This window comes from Punctularia strigosozonata, assembly GCF_000264995.1.
Source record: "Punctularia strigosozonata HHB-11173 SS5 unplaced genomic scaffold PUNSTscaffold_16, whole genome shotgun sequence".
Lineage (NCBI taxonomy): Eukaryota > Fungi > Basidiomycota > Agaricomycetes > Corticiales > Punctulariaceae > Punctularia > Punctularia strigosozonata.
Window position 1 is genome coordinate 624,013 of NW_006767448.1, and position 17,553 is coordinate 641,565.

The 17,553-nt window shown below is 57.4% G+C and overlaps 5 protein-coding genes across 5 annotated transcripts; 3 read left to right on the top strand and 2 right to left on the bottom strand.

The window, feature by feature from the left end:
• Positions 1-13: 13 nt before the first annotated feature.
• PUNSTDRAFT_146386 (uncharacterized protein) lies at positions 14-1,288 on the bottom strand. Its single transcript, XM_007388106.1, has 5 exons — positions 879-1,288; positions 676-812; positions 519-600; positions 393-466; positions 14-327 (listed from the first exon to the last, which is right to left on the bottom strand). Exons 1-5 carry the CDS (start codon positions 1,179-1,181, stop codon positions 111-113), a joined length of 813 nt encoding a protein of 270 aa, XP_007388168.1. The 5' UTR covers positions 1,182-1,288; the 3' UTR covers positions 14-110.
• Positions 1,289-3,297: 2,009 nt separating this feature from the next.
• PUNSTDRAFT_92713 (Aldo/keto reductase) lies at positions 3,298-5,449 on the top strand. Its single transcript, XM_007388107.1, has 9 exons — positions 3,298-3,408; positions 3,480-3,584; positions 3,647-3,795; positions 3,860-3,972; positions 4,045-4,126; positions 4,185-4,279; positions 4,353-4,478; positions 4,579-4,631; positions 4,700-5,449. Exons 1-9 carry the CDS (start codon positions 3,378-3,380, stop codon positions 4,852-4,854), a joined length of 909 nt encoding a protein of 302 aa, XP_007388169.1. The 5' UTR covers positions 3,298-3,377; the 3' UTR covers positions 4,855-5,449.
• Positions 5,450-9,376: 3,927 nt separating this feature from the next.
• Positions 9,377-10,709, top strand: PUNSTDRAFT_47398 (uncharacterized protein; the record flags this gene model as incomplete). The annotated part of the gene is made up of 2 exons (XM_007388108.1): positions 9,377-10,247; positions 10,312-10,709. 2 exons carry the CDS (start codon positions 9,377-9,379, stop codon positions 10,707-10,709), a joined length of 1,269 nt encoding a protein of 422 aa, XP_007388170.1.
• A 2,173-nt stretch (positions 10,710-12,882) lies between these two features.
• Positions 12,883-13,666, top strand: PUNSTDRAFT_138423 (uncharacterized protein; the record flags this gene model as incomplete). The annotated part of the gene is made up of 2 exons (XM_007388109.1): positions 12,883-13,174; positions 13,230-13,666. The coding sequence occupies 2 exons, from the start codon at positions 12,883-12,885 to the stop codon at positions 13,664-13,666; spliced, it is 729 nt and encodes a 242-aa protein (XP_007388171.1).
• Positions 13,667-13,995: 329 nt separating this feature from the next.
• On the bottom strand, positions 13,996-17,137 carry PUNSTDRAFT_116391 (uncharacterized protein; the record flags this gene model as incomplete). Its single annotated transcript, XM_007388110.1, has 14 exons — positions 13,996-14,074; positions 14,128-14,441; positions 14,499-15,002; positions 15,050-15,080; positions 15,136-15,244; positions 15,293-15,567; positions 15,618-15,648; positions 15,704-15,811; positions 15,861-15,878; positions 15,936-16,051; positions 16,103-16,218; positions 16,279-16,447; positions 16,502-16,881; positions 16,946-17,137. The coding sequence occupies 14 exons, from the start codon at positions 17,135-17,137 to the stop codon at positions 13,996-13,998; spliced, it is 2,442 nt and encodes an 813-aa protein (XP_007388172.1).
• Between the last annotated feature and the right edge of the window lie 416 nt (positions 17,138-17,553).

The window sequence follows — 17,553 nt, forward strand, 5'->3', positions numbered from 1 at the left end:
CGCACACATAAAAGCAGAGAGAGGTTTCCGGAGTGAATAGACGACAGACCTCTGTACCTAAGTCATACCTGAGTGGAACATAGACCTCGTACAGCCCATTTGATTCAGTTCTACGTGCTGTGTGTGATCATCGTCCTTTGTGCCCTCCACACGTCCCTCCACCCTCCCCATCTCGCGATCCAATCCCAAGTAGACCGAGAACCGGTGAGCGGTTCGATCTCCAAGTCCGGATCGTCTTCGTCTACTCTATTGTCGTCGAGGACCGGGCAGTGCATGGACTGCTTATGGACGATGGCTCCATCCTGCATTGTCCAGACGATGTCATATCTAGTGGTGACAAAATAGCGTTAACCTCCAAGGTCACCTCCGTGCGAAGGAAGAAAAGAATTCACCGTTCATCCGGATAGTGCTTCCTCGCGTTCTTCGCTCCAAGAGCGGTCGCAATGACGTTCAAATCGCGATGTTTCTATATAATCGATTGTCAATCTCGATAAATAGACGAGTAAGACGATGCGTACCCAGGATATGAGGATGTCTGCTGAAGACTTCTGCGCGAAGGCCTCGACCTTGGACACGATGCAGTCAGCATCGGCGTCCGCGCTGCACAAGACTCGGTAAGCTTGCCGTTGCTCGGTACGAAGCAGAACGAGGAACAGAACGAGGGCGCTGACTCACCAGTCGATGTCGATCTCCAGGCCCAGGTCCTGCGCCAATGGAGCGACCGTCGCGTACGTCCTCTCCGTCTCTTTCGGCAGCTCACGCGGAGCGGCAAAGATGAGACCGATGTCGTACCCCGAGTCCTTTCCAAAGAACTACCCCCGTTTCTCGTCAGTCTCCGTCAACTTGCTGTAGCCAGCGACGAAGGCGAGTCAACTGACCGTCCGGAGGTGCTGAGCTCGCTGACGTCCCTTGTCGTTCAACCCGCTCGGGAACTTGCCCTTTCCGCCACGCCCAGGTCCCCAAGGCGGTCCCCACCGACTTTCTCGTTCGGGCTCTGTTTCCGTCCCAGGCAGTGGATCCTGGCGACCCTTCTCTCCGTGCCGGATGAGTATAACCCGGTTGGAGAACGTCGGGGCTTTGATGACGGGGGTGGTAGCGGAGCCGCTGGAGGCCCACAACGCGAGAGCAAGTAGCACCGAGAGGGAGCTGAGCGAGATGGAGAGGGCGAGTCCGTGCTTCATCACGAACGACAAGGGAAACGGAAGGGAAAAATGTGAACAGGGATGAGACACCGGCGCACCTTATGGTCGAAGCGCGTTCCGTATTATATGTGGCGGCTCGATCGAACGACCCGGCCGTTATCTGATAAAATTATGGCGCATCTTCGGCCGGATTGGGTTAGAAAGGGGCGGTCGGGCTGCGTGGGGCGCCCGCAGAACGGAGGCCGGGATCTAATTATAGTCAGATGATCCAAGTCTGACCGTGAGAAGAGGGCTCTTACTGTGAGAAGAACATCGTGGTTAAGTATTCGTGTTCGCAACGTCGCCAGCAGACACTGTTGTCCCTTGTGCGATCAACCTCGGCCCGTCTATGGCAGAACACATCCGGGGTATCCTCGAACTACAGTAGACGCGGTGCGTACGAAGAACAACTGAACGTGGTTTGAGTGGGTTATTATATTCGTCACGCGAGCTTTGGGCCCAGGTGGCAGTCATATTGTGCCCTCCATCGGTTTGCTATATGGCCCTTTGTCCATTGCGTCTCATCTGGATCTCTTACTATACAGTCTATTACGCCCAATGGAACCGACCTTTTTTTACCTCGCAAGGTCGGAGAATCGATTCGATCGGGACCATCGTTCGTTGGCGCTCGCTTTCGGACCGGGCCACAAGCGACAGACTGCGACTGTGCGGACCATCGCTAAGTGATCACTGTAGCTGTCTCCCCCTCTTCCTCGCCTCTGCCATGGCGCGGTCTGCTCGTCGATTACCCCTAGAGACCGTCGCCATGATCGTAGACGCAGTATAGACGATCTACCCGGCCTCAGGCTAGACTGTTGCGAATGCTGGAAGTCACTTGCTCTGGCGTGCAAAGCCACCCGGGGCCGAATCCAGCGACACCTCTTTCACTCCATCACAGTGATTTCTACGAAGTGTCCGCGCCTTCGCGACGTTTCACCCGGTCACCCACGCTGGCATAACATGTCCAGCCCCTGGACGTGATAAGAACCAGGAAGGAGCTCTGCGATGAGTTCCACGAATCCTGTACTTCACGCACGATCGGGGGAGCATCGCGACTTGTTTTACCTCCACGTTTCCGGCACTCAAGGGACTCAAAATCAAGAGCTGCACCTTATTTCTCGTTTGCGGACCTCATGCGCATCGTGTCGTGCATGCCTCCGGGTCAGGAGCTAACCGTGTCCTTCGTCGATCTCGTCCACCGTACGACCAACGTCGCCACCCAAGCTTCATACCGCCTCGCCCTGGAGCTTCTCCGAGCTGTCGACCCACAACCACTACCTCAAAGAGCGAGACGGTTGCCGACATGGCCGGCCTAATTCGTAAGGTATCTCATCTTGACATGGCCATCGAGGATTTGGCACGATTATGCGCTATACCGTGAACTCGCATCGCCAGATTAGGGGTATAAAAACTCGGAGCTTGCGGTTGGCAATGAAATTGGACGCGGCCAAGAGGGAACAGTTACACGGTCCGTGTTTCCGTTGCCAACCGCATCTTCACTAGCTCATCACCCGATCTCCAAACGCAGCCCTGTGTTGCAGCAACGAGGCGTGGAACACCCAGGCTGCGCTGGAGTCTTGGACGCTATGCCAGTCTCATTCTGATGAGGAGGCCGACGCAGGACACTGGCTGTAAGCGGATGGGCGGTGGGCGACCCGCTTCCTCCGAAATCACTCTATGGTTCTTTTGTTGTTCAGAACAAGAGGCGGAACGGGGCTCGGCCCTATGGGAAGGCTTGGATTGACGTGGTCCTTTCCTCCGGAAGTCGGTTTCCGGTCTTGGAGACAGTCACCCTCCAGGAGGAGTTTGCACTTCGAACAGCACGACGTAGAAGGAACTTTTGGAGCTTCTTCCCAGGACTCATGGCAGAAGTATACCGTATATAAATTTCGAGGATACCGAAGAAGAAGACGAGGGCAAGGGTGGCGATGAAGAGGAGGTGAATGACCACCCGGAGGGCGTGGAAGTATAACATGATGTACTCATGAGTAGTAGTGTGCAACGGCGTGAGTTAGAAGGCGGTACCCACGCGCGTGCTATCAATACACCCTTCGCCATGTGCGCGCCCGACTTACCGCCTGCATCGCGCCATTCGTCATGCCTTCCACGCTCCCGGCTTGCCTGAGCACCACCACGAGCGCCACGAGTCGCTCTTGAACGAGTACCTGTCCTCGTCGTAGCGCAACAGCAGCCAGCATGCCGTGGAACAGCCGCAAGTTGAACGACGGTGGGTGCAACATCCACGGCGAACGATTAATTGCTCAGGGGTCGGCGCTGAACACGACCTTGGGTCGATAGGGCGCACCATCCCCGAGATCGCGTTTGGGACGTGGACGTTGGGGAACGGCCAAGACCCGATCGACTACGTCGACAACGCGCTCGACGCCGGCTTCAGCCACCTCGGTGCGTCTCTCATACCCGTCCGCTCACCCCTCCGCGACCTGAATCTCTCAACATGGCCGCAGATACCGCGCAGGCGTACGGGAACGAGAAGGAGGTCGGCATCGCGCTCCGCGAGTCCGGGCTTGCGCGCGAGGACGTGTTCATCACCACCAAGTTCTCCGGACGCGACGGGCTGTCCATCGAGCAGAGCATCCGCAACAGCCTGGACAACGTGCGTCGGCGTTAAACCCACGTATATTCACACACCTAGCTGACATCGATGATTTTGAATGCAGCTGGGCGTCAAGTACGTCGACCTATATCTCATCCACCACCCGCGCCTCGCGCAGCCCGACATCCCATCCGCGTGGGCGGTCATGGAAAAGATCCAAGCCGAAGGCCTCGCGAAGTGAGCAATGAATACTATGTTAGCACGATTCCGTTGAGAAAAAAAAAACGCGAACGCGTCGCCCGTTCTCAGGAGCATCGGCGTGAGCAACTTCGAGATCTCGGACCTCACCACGCTCCTCGCTTCGGCCAAGGTCAAGCCAGCCGCGAACCAGGTGCGCCTTCGTCTATATATCGAGGCGTGACCGCCTACTGAAACGACGAGGTCCCAAGATCCTGCTCCACCCGTACGTGAACGTCCGTCAAGCCCCGCTCGTCGCCTTCTGCAAGGCGAACGACATCGTCGTCGAAGCCTACAGCGCGCTCACGTACGTATCCCCCGTATCCCCCACTCTCGTGTATTAGGACCACCCCCCCTGATCGCGCGTTGTTCCATGGTAGGCCGCTCACCCGCCAGCGCGGAGGGCCCGTCGACAAGCCCGTGAACGCGATCGCGGCCAGGCTCGACGCGAGCCCGGACCAGGTGCTGCTCGCATGGGCCAGGGCGAAGGGCGCCGTCCTCGTCACGTACGTCTTTCTCCCATCCTCCATCCTCCACCATCTCATCCTCTCGCCCTTCATCCTCTCTCGTATATGTTTGGCTGAAACCGGACGCTCTTTGGTTCAGGATGAGCTCCAAGAAAGAGCGCGTCGAGGGCTACCTCAAAGCCGGCGACATCGGTGCGGATCGCCCTCCTTCGTTTTCTTTTTCTGTTCATGCTACGGCTGACGCGGTTGTGTTACGATAGAGCTTACCTCGGACGATGTCCGCGATATCGACGTCGCGGGCGCCCTCGGCGTGCGCCTGTCCGCGCGTACTGTCCTGCGTCGCGTGGCCGGCCTCACGGTCCTCACCACCGCCGCGTTCGGCGTGTGCACTTACCTCGGCGTGGAGATCTTCTAAGTACCGAGGCACATACCGATGCAGCTCGGACTGGGCGTTCCGGTTTATTTGGACGAGCGAGTTTTCCGTGTTCCGAGCGCCATCACATGTAACGTTTACAAGTCGAGAGCGCGGGTACGGGGCGATGTGTGTGTACGATAGGACGGTGCGGGTGTCTATTATATACACATGTTTTTTTTTTTTTCGGATGGCAGCAGCACGAATCGACCCCAAGCTCCGGGGGTCTCCTCAACCCCGCATCGCCTCGCGCGTCATCCTCTCCACCTCCAGAAACGCGTCCACGAGCGCGGGGACGACGAACGGCTCGCTGCGCTCGCGCGCGACGTCGCGCAGCGCCTGCTCGACCTCCCTCTTCCGCTCCAGCGCGCGCTCGCGCTCGTGCTCCGCCTGCGCGAGCTTGCGCCGCACGTCGTCCGTCCGCCGCTCGGCCGCGCGCACGTCGTCCTCGGCCGTGAGCCGGCGGCGGCGCTCGGCGGCAAGGGTGGAGCGGGTGGCGGCGAGGTCGGAGTGGGCGGCGGCGAGGTCGGAGCGGGCGGCGGCGAGGTCGAGGCGGAGGTCGTACGTTTTGCGCTGTTCGGCGGCGAGCGCGGAGTCGAGGGTGGAGAGCGCGGCGGCGGGGTATGAGGCGGAGGCAGAGGCAGAGGCGGGTGAGGAGGCGGGTGAGGAGGAGCGCGGGCAAGGGCGGGATAGGCCGGGTGGGCTGTCCGACGGCGCGGGTGGGGCGAAGGGCGTCGAGGACGGCGGGGGAGTGGGGAGGGGCAGGAATTGCTGGTGCTGGTGCTGGTGCCGGTGCGCCTTTTCGCGCTCGAGCTCGGCGACGCGCGCTTGGAGACGGGCGATCTCGTCTTGGCCGCATGAGGCGAGGAAGTGGGTCGCGGACGCGTCGTCTTCTTGTTTGATGCGTACGGGAGGTGGGGAGGGGTCGCGGAGGTGGGCGAAGGAGGTCGAGGGGTGGCGCGAGGAGGCGATCGAGCCGGGGGAGCGGTCGAACCGGGAGCTGCGGGGAGGGGCGGTGAGGTCGATGGGGGCGGAGCGGGAGGTGTAAGGGTAGGGCTGGTAAATTAGAGAGCATCAGCCGATTATGAACAGGCGAGGAAAACGGAGACGTTACCTGGCAGCCATGGGGCGCCCAGACGAGTGATTTGTCGTCTGGATCGAGCGACCAGGTCGACGAGGTGGAGGGTTGATGCCGGAGACTCCGAGGTGCGGAGGGAGGCGCCCTGTCGAACGTCGACGCCGTCCGGTCCTTCCAGATTATCCATCTGGATGATACGTTGGGAACGATGCTGCCTGTGTGTGTGTGGACGGAACGGACCTGTATTGGATGTTTTTTCTGGGGAGAAGTCGGAATCAGCGGGCCCGTCGCGAACGAGGAAGGACAGACGACGTGCAAGCACTCACATCCCCAGAGCGCCCAAGAGATCGGGGTCTCTCTGCACTTTCTCCACGCGCTTGGTGATCGTTTGCGGGGCCTTGGGAGGATGAGGAGAGGCGGTTCAGTTACAGCAGGGACAGCTCAGCGACGGGGAAAGGCAGCTCACGTCGCGGGCCATGGGCCAGTAGAACTGAGCGCAGCCGCGGCTGATCCTCTGCACCGCGTCCCCCCGGGGATGGGGTATGCCGAGCGTGTTCAGGTCATCGCGCAGCTCGCGGACGAAGTCGTACTCGGCGCCGTCAAAGAGGGCGGGGAGGCGGTGGGAGTGGTTGTGGTAGACGATGCGCACGGAGAGCCGCTGCTCGCCCATCGTTGTCGTCGGCGTCGGCGTCGGGAGGGCGATAGGAGACTCGGAGGGGAAGGCGGAGGCATGCGGAGGAAAGGTCGGCGGGCGACGTGGAGGTCCGACACGCCACCATGCTCTCGTCCTTCTTCTTGCAAACCACGACCACACACACCACGCAGTCTATCAAATCTCGTGGCTTGGCAGATCCAGGATGTTGCTTGGCGCTTATATCCTATTATCTCCTCGAGATCGCGCTGCAATCTTCGGCGCCAACTTGGGCGTCAACGGAATCAGCCATCTAAGCGCTCGATCTGAAATCTCGTTCACGCCTTCACGGCACCTTTGTTCAGTTGCGCAACGGTATGCAGGTCCCAAATTGCACCGCTGATCACCGTCGTGAAGGAGAGTAATTACACAACATCCGAATGTGGAACAAAGGCTCGACAAAGGAGCTTTTAAGTGCGAGCAATTCATGCAGGCATACTGCCCTGGATGATCACAAAGACGTCAAGGTGCAAAGACGACATCGCGATCGATGCAAGGGAAAACGGCTTTGAGGATTATATTCCCCAATCACACGAAATTCCCTCCATCAGGATGCGTCCCGCAAAGGAGGGGAACCTGCTGTGACAGCTGGAGCTATACGTCTTTGTTCGTTCATCTTCTTTGTTCGTTCATATAAACCGACTCAGCCCGATCGTGTATTATTGCTATTAGATCATCCTAACACACATCGCGCCTGCCACTCATCCATGCAGCCCGCAGGTCCACCCAACCCCATCCCCTTGCCCGCTCCCTTTGTCATCGGACCTCCCGGAGGACCGGTGCCCGCCGCGACCGACGCCGCACCACAGCCGAATGACGCAAATTACATAGTAACGTGGGCCGTTCACGAACCCTGCTACGCGGTCAAGCTCGAGACCGGCGCCCAGTGCGAGCAGTTGCACGCGACGCTCGCTGCCTCCCCGCATGTGCGGCACCCGCATCACATCCCTGCACATCGACGGCCGCGCGCGCGCCGTGGCACCGCCAAGGCGCTCATCGACGAGATCCCCGCCATCCTCTCCGCGTGCCCTCATCCGGTCACGCTCGTCTTGAAAGAACTTCACCGCCGCCGACATGGGCTCCATGGACGACCGTCAATGGGACATCGACAAGTACCTGCGCCGCGCTCGCGCCCCCCTCCGCGAGCTGCGCTACCTTCTGCTCGAGGGCTGCACGATGAACGCGTACGACGACTTGGCGATCGCGCTCTCGTCGTCCATCACTTCGGCCTGCACCGCACTTGTGCTTCCACCGCGTGCACTTCCCGCACGGGCATCGAGGAACGGGTTCGCGCGCGTCTGGCCCACGCTCGGCCTGCGACCGAGCGTGCTCGCGCTGATGGACCAGGTGTTGAAAGAAGACCAGGTGGGGGCATTCGCGAGTGCCTTTGCCTGCGTCTCTACACTCGAGATGGCCATCAAAACCTTCCGAGACTACGATTTCCTCCGGTGCCTCACCGTGCCGCGCAAGGGGCTGGAGCGGCTGGTGTTGTCCGTCAACTGGGAGGGCGACAGGGGCTACACGCGATGGCCAGCATGTACGCCGCACTTCCTCTTACACCCCATTCCTGCCCCCTGTGCCCCGACTCATACGAATCGCACTTTCCAGATGACATATACGCGCCCGAGAACGAATGGACGAATGGCGTCGCACTGAACTCGCTCCTCCTGCGCGAACATCCGACCGAACGGCGGCGGCACAACGACGGCGTCGACGGGCTGTGGGGCGAGCCACTTCATATGCACCGTGAACGGCTCCGCGCTCGAGAGCGTGACGCTCGTCGTACGCTTCAGCGATCCGGCGGATCCGTGGCCCGGGTTCAACTGGGCGTGCTCGGATCGCTCCCCGCACTGCGGTCCGTCGTCGTGAGGCACGAGAACCTCGGCGATGCGGAGAGGGACGCGGCGTATGAGGGGGTGAAGGCGGGCATGGGCATGGCGATCGCGCGACGACTGTCGAGGGTCGCGGCGCGGGGCATTCTTACCGTGCCCATCTGACTTTTACGAGCTTTCGAGCGTGATGTGCTTTTAAATGAGCGAATGTATGCATGCTCTGTTCTTGTCAGGTTACGATGATATGTACTTTAGTAACTCCGCATACGAATGGCTGTTGCTACACTATCGGCGGTCGATGAAGACAAGAAAGACCTGCCTTTAACAAGGCGTGTGAAATCGGCAGCTCGGCGGGCCATGCGGAGGTTCTCGGGCAACGGATCCCGAACTTACAAGCCTGCCCTATGGATGCTGTCGATGGTTTCTCCTCCTGTTGCACTAGCTACTGCACAGCGTAGTGCTGCGCCACAGACTGTACCGATCCTGAGGATCGGTCGTGAAGGTCGGCGGGTGGACACTGCCTAAAACAATACATTCACCACATGCGGAGAAAGCCGCTTGCAGACTAGCACAGCTCCCTCGTCTTCCCTGTGGCGAGGCTATATAAGTACGAAGACGATGTCACGACTGACAACAAGATATAGTGGACCGTGTTCGATATCCTATTGTGCGGTGAACACGTGGAAGGATATGCAAGCCCTTCGGAATCAAAAAGGACCTGAGGTTCATGTTTCCATATATCAACAGCTCTTGTCACGATTCCGATCTGCCCCCTGGAATGCAGGTCAAAAGCCACACTTGTTTTTATTTACCTAACGCCACCCTTGTTGCAACGGAGCACTCGGATCGCATATAAGGCGACACATTCCGGAGGCCTTTCTCTCCTCAAAGTACCAGCAGACCGTTGCACCCGCGCCGCCGCCAATGACTCAGCTCGCAGGGCAGTCTAACCAGCTCAATAGCATGGAGCAAATTGACACTCTACCCGCTCACCTCCTGATCGGCCCGTGCTACCCAGGCTTGAGTGAGCTAGCCTCGGAATACGCTTCGACCCCGGCTACGCCTGAGGTACCAGCACCATCGAAAAATAACGACGGTACTGTCGACTGGATTGCCCACCAGCCCTCCGATACGCTTCGGCTCGAGACCTGCGCCGAGTGCGAACAACTCCTCGCGACGCTCTCCACCACCCCGCACCTCGGCGACAGCATCAAAACGCTCGACGTTGATGGTCGCTCTCGCATCGGTTCTCCCAACGGGCTCTGGACTACGTTGCCTAGTATCTTCACCGCTTGCCGTGGGCTTCAGACGCTCCGCCTGCGCAACTTCAAATCCCTGCCTGGCCTCCCGACAAGCGGCGCGCTCAATTACCTTATCGGAGCTGGCCCGCTTCACGGGCTGCACGACCTCATCCTACAAAACTGCGTGATGGACTCGTACGACGACCTTGCGGAGGCGCTCGGGAGCATGCCCTTGCTACGCAACCTTCGTCTCGATCATGTCTCCTCCCATGTCTACCAACAGCCTTGGGACCGAGGGAGATGGCCCTACGCTGGCCTGAGGCTACGCGCGCTTGACCTCAAGGACCACGTTATTACAGAGACCCACGCTGGTCCAATCGCAGAGGGTATTTCTCGCCTGGAGATGCTCGACATGACCATCAAGAACTGGCAAGATCACGATCTGCTGCAGTGTCTCACCGTCCCACGGAAGGGACTCGAACATCTGACCCTGTCCGTGAACTGGGAAGGAAAGCCCGATTCGGAAGACAAGGAGGACAAGGAGTGGCCAGAAGGTCAGTGTCTCACCGTAACTCCTTTCACGGCCGCATCTTCTCATCCATGCAACGTTAATTACAGAGACGATATATAGCGGCGAGTGCGAGTGGACGCGCGGCGTCGCGCTGCGGACGCTCACCCTGCGAGAGTACGCGCGCGAACGTCCGCGCGAGAATGCCGGTGTCGATGGCGAATGGGCGAGCCGCTTCCTTCGCACCGTTAACTGCGCCGCGCTCGAGTCCGTTATCCTCGTCATTCACTACGTTGATCCGGACCCATGGCACGGGCTCCGGTGGGCGGACGCGGACGACGTGCTTGCAGCGTGCACCACCTTGTGCGCCGTTGTTGTCAAACACGAGGATCTCGGCGACCCGCGGTGCGACACGGCGAACCTGGACTTGAAGGCGATCATGGCTGTTGTGCTCGCGCGGCGGCTCCCGAAAGTTGCTGAACGAGGCATACTGCAAGTGATACCGTGAATGCATCGAGGCTCTGACTGTGGATTGCGGTGTTATATCAAAGACAACTAGGAATGCCATGGAAAATTTTGAACTACTAGTTTCCGACTTGCAGCTACCCATCTACCCGTTCACCCCAAAGCGGCCAACACCTCTGCCTTCAATCTGCATTGTTCGTTATGCATTTCTCTTCCCCAATACAAACGATACTCCTTTTTACGGTCCTGGGAAAGAGCTGCCATCTCATAGTCAATGTCACCTCAGCCTCGAAGTCTCTAGGTGGTGAGCCCGAAGCTTCAGTGACCACACGGGGCTACGAGGGTAACCGGACTTGTCCATCCGTTGTCCCACACGCATGGCCGAGGCTTCTTCGCATGACCCGCTAATGTGAACTTCGCTAAGGTAAAAGCTCGGCGGAAAAACCGTGCCATCATGCGATCGCGCCAGTGGGACGAAGATATCCGCCAAGTAAATGTACGTATCCAACCTGCACTTCTAAAGCCCTACTTATGGCACGAAGGGGCGGTAGCGACTGGCAACTGGCTAAGAAGATGTCGATGTGCATTGACCAAGGAGCGAGATTCATGAATCGAAGCTTGAAGTTCCGTAAGCCAACCGCAGATTTGCAGGATGTACGCCAGCAGACATGGCGCGTGTCCCACCACGACCTCATACCCGGCGTCCAGAAGCCAGATGAAGAGCCGCCGCAAAGCCGTCCCGGTGTCGTTTGCAGATCTCCCTGAAAGAGGTCGCATTGAGCGCGGCAACCCGGTTGCCCAACTTACTAAGGAAAGGGCGTTCAGCGTATCTTTCGAGAGTCTGCCTAAGTCCGATTCGTGTATCGCCTTGCCATCGACTGTGGAGGTAGTACGAGGTCGATGATACCCTCGACCGTTTCCTGAAGGTAACATGTCCACAGATCGCGGAGTTCGACCCTCGCTCGCAACAGAGGGACGTCGAAGTATCCGAATCTAAATCAAATAGCGTTGACGACTGAGCCAAGGACTGAATGAACCTCCAAGGAGTCAATTTCATCAGGAAAAACCGGATTTGCTAAAAACCTCCTAAAACTTACTAAAACGTGTTCATTTAGTAGCTTTAGAGGGTTTCGGTACCCAATAAGCGTCTCTTTCGATAGTCAGATTTTTCCTGATGTTATCGGTTGGTCGGTCGTGGCGGGGTGAAGCAGGTGCTATCGTTACTCAGCCACCTCGTTCAGCGCGGTTTTGCACAGTGCTTGCCGCTGCGTCCACAACAACTTCAAACAATCTACAGTCGATCTCGAGCTTTCCTATTACACCTCACTACCACTCGCTTGACCGATAACGAGAACAACCACCCCTCAGGCTGTGTGACTCACGCAGACATGAAGCACCATGCGCGCAACTTTGACTGGCGGACAACGCACGTAGGAATGCCGTTCGTTCATCGCTCGTCGCGATCGTGGTGGCCAACAGGAGGGTACGAGGCCACATGCTGCCGACTCTTGTGGCGATCTCGTGCTACCACGCAATCATTGCATTGTCTGGGCCACAGAACCGCAGTCATGGCGAGACAATGCGGGCTTTGTCTTATCATCAATCATAAACCCCGAGCCAATGTGGCTTGTGTCTGGACGCGATACAAGGCAAAAAATGTCCTCGCGGCTATAAGAATGATGCATGGATTGCCCTCCTCGCTCCGCCCTCTCGCCGCTCCTCATCGACCCGCCAACATGCTCCATTCTACTCGCCTTCCTCAGGAGCTACTCGACATGGTTATTGATTTCGTACACGAAGACGAAGCACATCAGGAAACTCGCCAGTCTCGGGAAGATCGACTGCGAGCCTTGTCCCTGACATGCAGAGCCACCAGGGGACGAAGCCAACGTCTTCTCTTCCGTGACGTTTCTCTCAATACAACGACATGCTCTCGCCTGCAAGACATCCTTCTGGCTTCGCCTGGCTTAGCTTCATACATAATTTCCATAGAACTCACAGGATCTCCAGCCAACGTCCCGAACGGTTTCTACCATTCATTGCGATTTGTCTTCAGCGTGTGCTGTGAACTCGTATGGCTCATGTTGGTAGATCTTGACATCTCTCGGTGGGATATCGTGCCTTGCTTCCCCCAAAAGTTTCCTGCCCTTCAAGACATCGCCATGCACGATTGCACCTTCCCCTCATTGGACGGGTTCATACGTATCTTGTCCTGCATGCCTCCGCATAGGGATGTCTCTCTGGCGTCCGTTTGCTTCGTCGACGTTGCACAAACGCCGGCATCCCATCTACCCTTGCACTTCGAAAGTCTGAATCTCTACGGTCAGACTGCAAAATTACTCAAAGGGCGGATGATAGCGGATGTCATCGGCGGAGTGGACTCCCTCACCATGTGCATCATGGATTGGCAAGATTATCACCTGTGGCGTGCGCTTTCGGAACCAGGCAAGGGCGTCGTGCATTTGGAGCTGGAAGTGCTATGGACGTTGTCGAAAGAGGAGCGAGATGGTGAGGCCGTGATTGCGAGACAAGCCCTTCCACCATTGATGATTTGAATACGCAGTCTTGTGCTACTCCGACAAGGCATGGAACACCGGTATGAAGCTGCAAGAACTCACGCTGTGCTCGAGTAGGGGCTATGCTAAGCATAGCGGAAGGACCGCGGACGGGTGTTGGGCAAGTCACCTACTTCTTACGATCCAGACCCAAGAGCTCGCGCTCATCACATTGCGTGTCTTTCCTGCGGATGATCCCGGTATTTGGGACCGATTCGATTGGGCTGCAGTTGATGATGCGGTGACGTCTAAGGACCGGTTTCCGGCTCTGGAAGAACTCGTGATCGATATGGTCTTGCCGAGGGCGCGCATAGCAGAGTCCTCGTTATACGAGGAGAGGGTGAACCGACTTCTACCCAAGGCGTTGAAGCAGAATCTGCTGATCATTGAGGGTAGAGAGGATGACTGGCCTGCGATAGAAGATCCTTCAGCTATGCAATTATGAATAGTGTCACTAGACCGAGGTTGCAATGTCGAATACGCGATAATACGCAGGCCAGGCCCACTTGAGATCGCACTGCAGACCGGCGTCGGCTATGAATCATCAATCGTTTATCCTGTTACACGAGAATGTCTAACTCATTACGATTACGAGGCTAGGTAGCGAATGTGAAGCGGGTCGAAAGCTCGTCGAAAGCATGTGCAGGTTCCTCTCAGTTTCCAGTTTCAAACAGTACTTCGGGGTGTTGAAGGGTATATCGCGGTTCAATATACTTTGATACATCATGAATCAGTGGAGACGCGTGTGAGCGACTTAGGCGCACCTTGCAGTTTCTATCCAAGAGTGTCCAATACGGCGATATCGCTCGCGGCGGATGACCGCTTGTACTCGTGGCCTACGAAGTTCATCACACTTCGACGACGTTTTAGCAAAACCAGATCACAAAGCACGGAACAAATACACACTAAATCGTTCCATCTGCGCAGCCGACCACGACTTCCTCGTGCGTAAGCTGCATCGACATCGGGTTCTTCTCGGGAGTTGCAAGACCTTGATAATTGGGCGGCACTTTGCCAAGTAGGCCCTTGACGGTGTGGATGGCACCATCGTTTTGGGCCAGCGCGGCCCAGACGCCCTGTAGCGCATGTATATCGGTGTCCAAATCGACCCCCGGAGACGAGACCAGGTCGGAACTGGAGTCCGTATCGGTGTCTTCATCTTCACCATCCTCCGAGACCTTCCTCCTCTGCGATTTGTCGTGATGTGTCGATATGAATATCTAGAATATGCCGATCATGAGGAACGTCACAGGTTCGTGAATAAGAGTCGTGCCCACCCTACGATCGGCTCCCGCGCGGGAACTGAAGCGCGTCGCAGTGACTACACGGCGCTTCTGAGGATCAACCGCCCCAACGGCGACATCGGGGGTCTCTACCACGGCAACCAGCTTCGGTGGAGCAGTGAGCACCGCAGCCCGACCGAAGTGGATTTGGAAAGGAGAGCCTCCGCCGTTGACGGACGCGGACAACGGACGTAACCCCGACACGGAGAGCGAAGACGGAGTACCACTGCGCGGGGACGGGCTAACTGGTGTCATCGGAGCTTGCGGTGTAAGGCTGAGACGTGGCCTGGCAGATGTTGAGGTCGACCCTGAACTATTGAGTGAGCTGCGGCGTGGGGTGCTGATCGACGACGTCGAACGCGCAAGAGACGCCACCATCTTGGGGCGCCCGAGAGCTGATAATGTCAGAGGAGACTGCGGCTCAGCTGACGCGGGCGGTGGGACTTCTTCATCCTCCTCTGTCCATTGCAGATGGAGTATGACCGACTTGGTAGCACACTGGAGATATGTTTAGAGCATGGCCCATGGTAGTGGATGCGTCGTACCGTCATCTGCGAGCCTTTCGCAGCGAACCACCTGATGTATGCTGTAAGAACACCATTCGATTGCGAGTACTAGCTAACATACTCACTGTAGCATGTTGTGGGGTCCAGTGCCTACATTGAACAGCTTGCTGCTCAACACCGGATCTCCCTCACCCAGCTCAGAGAGCTTGAACTGCGAGATCATCTCCCTCCGTTCTGGATTCCATCTCAGTACCGGATGCAATGGATGGGGCGGGATCTTACTGATTGAGAACACGCGTACGATGCCGTCGATGGTGACACTGACGATCCTCTCGCCCTCTTGGCTGTTGATGATTTGCACGCCGATGTTCATCGTCGTCTGCTGCCCAAAGCGGTGGATCTTGGTGCCAAGGCGCCAGTCCCAGACGACGAGTGCTTTGTCGGCGCCAGCAGATACAAGAGTCTTGGACGACATGACGACAGCTCTGATGCCGTTAAGATGTCCGGAAAGCTGCTGCAGGGGCGAGAAGGTGAGCGAGGAGAAGACGTGCACACGCCTGAGACCGGCATCAGCGACTCAGATTTCGAGGAGCAAAACCCAGCATACCCAACGTCGTGAAAGCCGACGACGAAAACCTCTAGAACCCGGCGGTATGAGTAAACCGAAGAGTTGGTCATAGCTGCTTCACCAACCTTCCTCCTCCAAGAAGTCCACACAGCTGACGGGTTTCTTCACCTGCAGACACTTCTTCATCTCGCCAGTCTCGACGTCCCAGAAGCGGATAGTTTCGTCATAGGATCCTGCGCTAACATCAGCATGCTTCGGCCTTCCAAGCAATGTTACTCCTACCGCTGATCAAACGCTTCCCTAAGGAAGAGTCAAGTCAGCTTCATCTTTTGCTCGACGGCTCGCTCGGCCACGAACCTCGAAGGAGCAGGGTCGTGCAATAATTGGTGTGGCCGTTGAGGAAGCGGATAGTTTGAGGGAGCGCATTGCGGAAGTTGGACTCCCGATGATGCAAGGAGCGATAAAGCGGTTCCCTATGGCCCACGTTCACTGTTCATCCACGCGACGATACGACAAAGACCTACCATCCTTCCGGAGTCTTCGGAGGTCTGACGGGAGATGGATCCGTAGCGGTTATGCGAAGACAATGAAGCCTCCACAAGGCAGGGAGGTGAACCAAGCCCTGCCACTTCTTCGAAACCTATAAAGAATCACGATTTCAGTTCCTAAAGGTATTCATAACCTCGAATAGCGTGCGGACCGTCTCGACACCAAGCAGCTCCGGGACACTAAGCCACTTGAAGACCTTGAATACGAGGTCCGGGGCAAGATTACCTATAATGTCGAAGGTCGACTTAGCGTACTTCTCCAGGAGTGCGATTTGAAGGCGGATATCGCCCGGCATGCACGAGTCAAGGATGATGGCAATCCTGCGATAACAAGCCCGTTAGCACTGGGAGGGGCAACAACATCTCACAACGTACAGTCTCATCCTCTCATCCCTGCTCAGGCCGCGAATGGCCTTCCGCACCTCAATCTCGTTGAATTCCCCGTTGGTTCCCCTTAAAGCTTTCATCAAGTCCACCGTCTCGTTACCATCGTCATCATCGTCGCCACGGTATCCAGCCCAGTAGCCCGTGCGCTTCTTCCCCCCACAAACGCAGTAGTCGTCACTGCCGACCCGATCTGACCTCAACGCGATTGTATCGCCTGATCCTTCGGCGCGTTGACGCAATATCCGTATCTCAGCCTGCATGGCGTGCAGTTGCGCTGCCGTCGACGCTTGGGTGCGCTCCAGCAGGCGTTTGTAATGGAGCAGCTTGCGCGCATGGACCGCGGAGACGTTATCCAGTGCGCCTTGCATCTGGAAACAATCTCGTCATCAGCCTCGTGGTTAGCACGCACTATGTGATGAGGGAGCTACTTACGTCCTCGTCGACTTGGCCATCATCTATATCCGTCATCATCTCGAGCGTCATGTTATCACCGTCGCCATCCCAGACCGAGAGCGCCTTGCCGTCGTCTTCGCCATGCGTGAGCCGAATCGAGGGGGAATCCAGGGATGGCGCAGAGAGCCCGATCTGAGCATTAAACTTGGCCGATGCTCCTAAAGGCGACATGCCGGAGATGGTAGACGTGGTGGAACCTTGGCGTGCGTTCTGCTGGCGCCCGAGCGAACGTGGAGTGGTGCTCCCTCTCTTTGCCGGAGGAGTACCCTTAGGTGTCGTTGGATCTTGCGCCGCCGCTTTCGAGGGCGTGCCCTTAGGAGTGACACTTTGCTTCGTTCTGGGCCTCAGTTTAGGGCTAGCACCAACGTCCGAAGCCGCGACACAAGCTGTCGCTGCTGGGGACGACGATTTTTGAGGTGAGCTATGCTGGCGTTGAGGCGTGGATATCGTTCGTATACGAGGTGCTTGTTTAGCAGATTGAGGGGTAGAAGGGAATTGGGACGAAGAGCGAACACTGGCAACCGATTTTGCAGTGGAATGCGTTGACGAAGCTGCCGAGGCCGTGCTGGTGGAGGACGTCGTTCTTC